Source organism: Otolemur garnettii, unplaced genomic scaffold, assembly GCF_000181295.1.
Source record: "Otolemur garnettii isolate 467f Iridium unplaced genomic scaffold, OtoGar3 scaffold00152, whole genome shotgun sequence".
NCBI classification, from domain to species: Eukaryota; Metazoa; Chordata; class Mammalia; order Primates; family Galagidae; genus Otolemur; species Otolemur garnettii.
Genome location: NW_003852547.1, coordinates 2,900,977 through 2,905,018, shown reverse-complemented (window position 1 = coordinate 2,905,018; position 4,042 = coordinate 2,900,977). Strand labels below are relative to the sequence as shown.

The 4,042-nt window shown below is 47.6% G+C and overlaps 1 protein-coding gene across 1 annotated transcript in view; it reads right to left on the bottom strand.

Moving 5' to 3' along the window:
• BHMG1 (basic helix-loop-helix and HMG-box containing 1) overlaps positions 1-609 on the bottom strand; it is a 19,528-nt gene extending 18,919 nt beyond the window's left edge. The window contains exon 1 of the mRNA XM_023518959.1: positions 539-609. Within this exon, the coding sequence (XP_023374727.1) occupies positions 539-609 (71 nt within the window). The remainder of the gene's footprint in view (positions 1-538) is intronic.
• Positions 610-4,042: the final 3,433 nt, after the last annotated feature.

Genomic DNA, 4,042 nt, shown 5'->3' with positions numbered 1-4,042 from the left:
AAAAAAAAAAGAAAGAAAGAAAGAAAGAAAGAAAAAGAAAAGAATGTCTAAGCCTTGAAAGGACCTTAAAAATGATCTTTGCCAATAGAAAATGATGAGACTATTTGCACCTACTTCCTTCTGAGATGTTTGTAAGGACTAATAGATATACAAACAAAGGGTTTAGCAGCCAGCTTGGTGACTCACAGGCTGGGAGGCCTAGGTGGGTGGACTGCCTGAGCTCAGAAGTTTGAGACCAGCCTGAGCAAGATTGAGACCCTGTCTCCTACTAAAAATAGAAAAACTAGCTCTGTGTCATGGTGGGTGCCTATAGTCTCAACTACTTGGGAGGCTGAGGTAAGAGGATCACTCAAGGCCAAGAGTTTGAGGTTGCTGTGAGCTATAACACCATAGCATTCTACCAGGGGCAATAAAGTAAGACTCCGTCTCAAAAACAAAACAAAACAAAAAAAGGTTTAGCAAAGAGTCTAGTAATATTTTGATATTAATATGTAATCAGAATGGCTGTAGCTGTAAGGGAGATAGGAGGACCCCTTACCTGTCACTCGAACTCAGTGAATTGGATCTGGGCTGTTCAGAGCAACACAGGTGTCTACTGGAATCCCACATCTGCAAATAGGAAAAAAGAATAATAGGTGACCTTTGGGATTCCAGGAAGAATGGGCAGCATGATAGACACCCTTCATTTTCCCCATGATGCTCCTTTGAGCACCTAAAGATCCAACCCATATAGAGTCTCCAACTCCTCAAATATGGGACCAGAGACCCAAATTAAACCCCTCAATCTCTAAACTGAAGTCCATGAATCCCAAATTTTAACTCTGAGCCTCTACATCATGACCTAGACCTAAAACAAAATCCACCAAATCCCCCAAACTTTGACTTCAAAACTCAGTCTTTCCTACTAGCGAGTGTCTGAAATGGAGACTCATAGGCATGAGTGAGTGGATCGAGACCTCTAGACTGTGACCCTAAAACTATGATTTTAAATTCCCAAAATGAGGATCTAGAACCCCCAAGGAACTTCTCCCAAATCTACAAATCCAAAACTCTAATACTGAGATACTCTCAACCCTCACACTGTCAACTTCTGATCCCCAGATTTGATCCTAATTCTATCTGTAAGATCACAGACCACAAAACACTGGGAACCAAAATCCTAAAGTAAAAAACTCAGACCCCTCCAAAGGAAACCTCAGTTCCCAAAACTGACCTCAGATCTTAAGATAAAGACCCCCCCCAGTCACTTCAGCAATTTGGGGTAAGCAATTAGACTTTCAAATTGCTTACCCCAACCCTAAAACTGAGATCTTACAAGTGAGTCCCACTCTGAGACCCCAGACCTTAGATTAATGCCCCCCTTTACTCAACGTGAAGACTCAAGGCCCTAAAACTTGATTCACAAAGACCCAAACTGGGACTCTAGGCCCTAAATCTCATACCTTATACTCTACTTTGGAGTTTTAGGCCCTAAATCTAAATTGACGGTTCAATCTTCCCAAATCAGACCCAGGGTTCCAAAATGATACTCCAGAACTTAAAAAACTAAGACTTCCAGATCCCCAAATTAAGATCTTGGGATTCCCAGGGAAAATTTCCAGTCACAAACCCCCAAACTTCAGATTCTAGAACAAGTCACCTACAGAAGCAAATCCCCAGACCCCAGATCCTAACCAGAAGCCCAGATCTTCAGTATAAACCCATCCAGAGCATTCCGTAGCTCAAATTGTAGCCTGGATCCCTAGACCTAGGCCCAGCCCCAAACCCAAACTCCAGCCCGTGCTCCACCCCCACAGGCCCTGCCTCGAACACGACCCTGAGCCCAGGACACAATCGCCGCCCTCCTGTCCCCCTTATCCCCAGAGGAAGGCCGGGCTGCCAAGTGCCACTCCTGTGGGAACTCTAGGCCCTCCTCAGGCCAGCTGGTGCCTCCTTCTCCTCAGCCTCCAACACCTGCCTCAGAACTTGCAAAATGTTGGAAGGCGGCCCCCTTTCTGGTTTCGCGACAGTCCCACACTTGGGAGTCTATTCGGATAGCACCTAGCGCAGGTCCCTGGAAGCTGACTGGCGCGTGAGCTCCAGGCCGCTTTGGCCGCCACGTTCCCAACCCGGGCTTGGTGTGTGTGCGAATCCTCTGAGCGCGAGGTCTGAGGAAAGCAAGAATGCGCTTCCGAAGCTAAGCCACGCCCCCACCAGTTCCAGTCAAAGGGTGCTGTGCGTGAGACTGGAAAGCGTTGAAAGGGCAGCGTGCAAGTGGCCGTGCGCACGCGCGCCTGGGAAGAGCCCTGTCCTCTTGCACAGAGTGAGCTGAGCCTCGCGCCTCCTGACAAGGCTTTTGCCGGCGCGCGCTAAAGTCACGACCAATCAGCACTCAATCAGCTACCCGCCTTTTTGGTGGGCCACGCCCTCTTTGCCATGCCCCACGAGACTTCTAGGTCAGGAGCCCTCGGATCCAGAGGAGGCGGGGTCTCTTCAACTGCCAACTACCAGGAAGAAAGGGAGAGCTAGTCTGTCTCCTTGCAAGGTCCTGGGTACTCTATTCCCACCTTTTCTCTTCAATGCATATTTAATGAAGGCCTACTAGGTGCTGAGCACCATGCTGAATGCTGGGAACTTAGCCACTGTCTTCTCAAGGCAGTGTAGTGAGACCAGGGCCACATTAACAAAGAGAACTTATAATAAATTGGGAAAGGATTCAAAGAGAAGAGCCGTTTGGACCTTAGTAACAGTTCTCAGGAAGATGTAAATTCTTTAAGATGTAAATAAACTTCGTTTTGGAAAACTCATTCTCGAACGCCTATAAGAAGGATGAACTGGGGGCGGCTCCTGTGGCTCAAGTGAGTAGGATGCCGGCCCCATATACCGAGGGTGGCGGGTTCAAACCCAGCCCCAGCCAAAGCGCAAAAAAAAAAAAAAATAAAATAAATTGCTGGGCCTTGTGGCGAGCGCCTGTAGCCCCAGCTACTCTTAGAGGCTGAGGCAAGAGAATCACCTAAACCCAGGAGTTGGAGGTTGCTGTGAGCTGTGTGACGCTGCCATGGCACTCTACGGAGGACAATAAAGTGAGACTCTGTTTCTAAGAAGAAAAAAAAAAGAAGGATGAACTAGAAAATATGTAAGGGGAGGTGATCTAACGACTTAGTTGAAAGTAGAAGACCTGAAGTCCAGCACATGTTGGATCAAATCACTTCTTGGCTCTGTTTTCATGGATCAGAGGCTTAATCTCTTTCCGCTTTATAAATTTGGGGTGATAATTCTTACTAAGGTTGCCTGCAGGGTATCTAGCATATATGTGACTCCTATGCAATTAATATTTACTCAACACATATTTACAGCGTTTGAGATCTTGGAACAAGGTACACAAAGACTCTCTTGTTCGTGGAACTTAAATTCTAACTATGATGTGGCTAGCTCCTAATGCGTGGGCTTTTTTCTCTCCCAGGCTTAATACTCTCATTTGTAATTTTTTTTTTTTTTAATTGAGACAGTCTCACTTTGTTGCCCTTTGTAGAGTGCTGTCGCGTCATAGCTCACAGCGACCTGAAACTTGGCTCAAGCGATTCTCTTGCCTCAGCCTCCCTAGTAGCTGGGACTACAGGCGCCAGCCACAACACAAATGTAAATGAGGAGGTAAGCAGAGGGGGGAGAGGAGAAAAGGATGGGAAAGTATGAGGCACTGAAATTATTGTGTTAATCGGCATAAATAAATCAATAAACTTTCTCCTCCCCAACTCTCCACCCTCACCAACGCCCTTTTGCAATTTTCTTAATTGCCTTTGCAGGGACTCCGGCCAAAATGGAGGAGGCTGGACTCCATCTCCCAGAGCGCCTCGCGGGGGGGGGGAGATCTCTGCGCCTGCGCTGCCAAGTGTCCCGTATTCCTTTTGGGAGTTAGAGTCGTTCTTTTCCGCAGTCCGCCTACTTTGCTTCCTACCTCACCCTCAGTCTTTGACCGCACTGCCTTCTGGGAGGGGTAGTCCATAGCCTGTTGGACTTCAATTCCCAGCGGGCCTACGGGCGAGAACCCGGAAGGGGCGGCTGG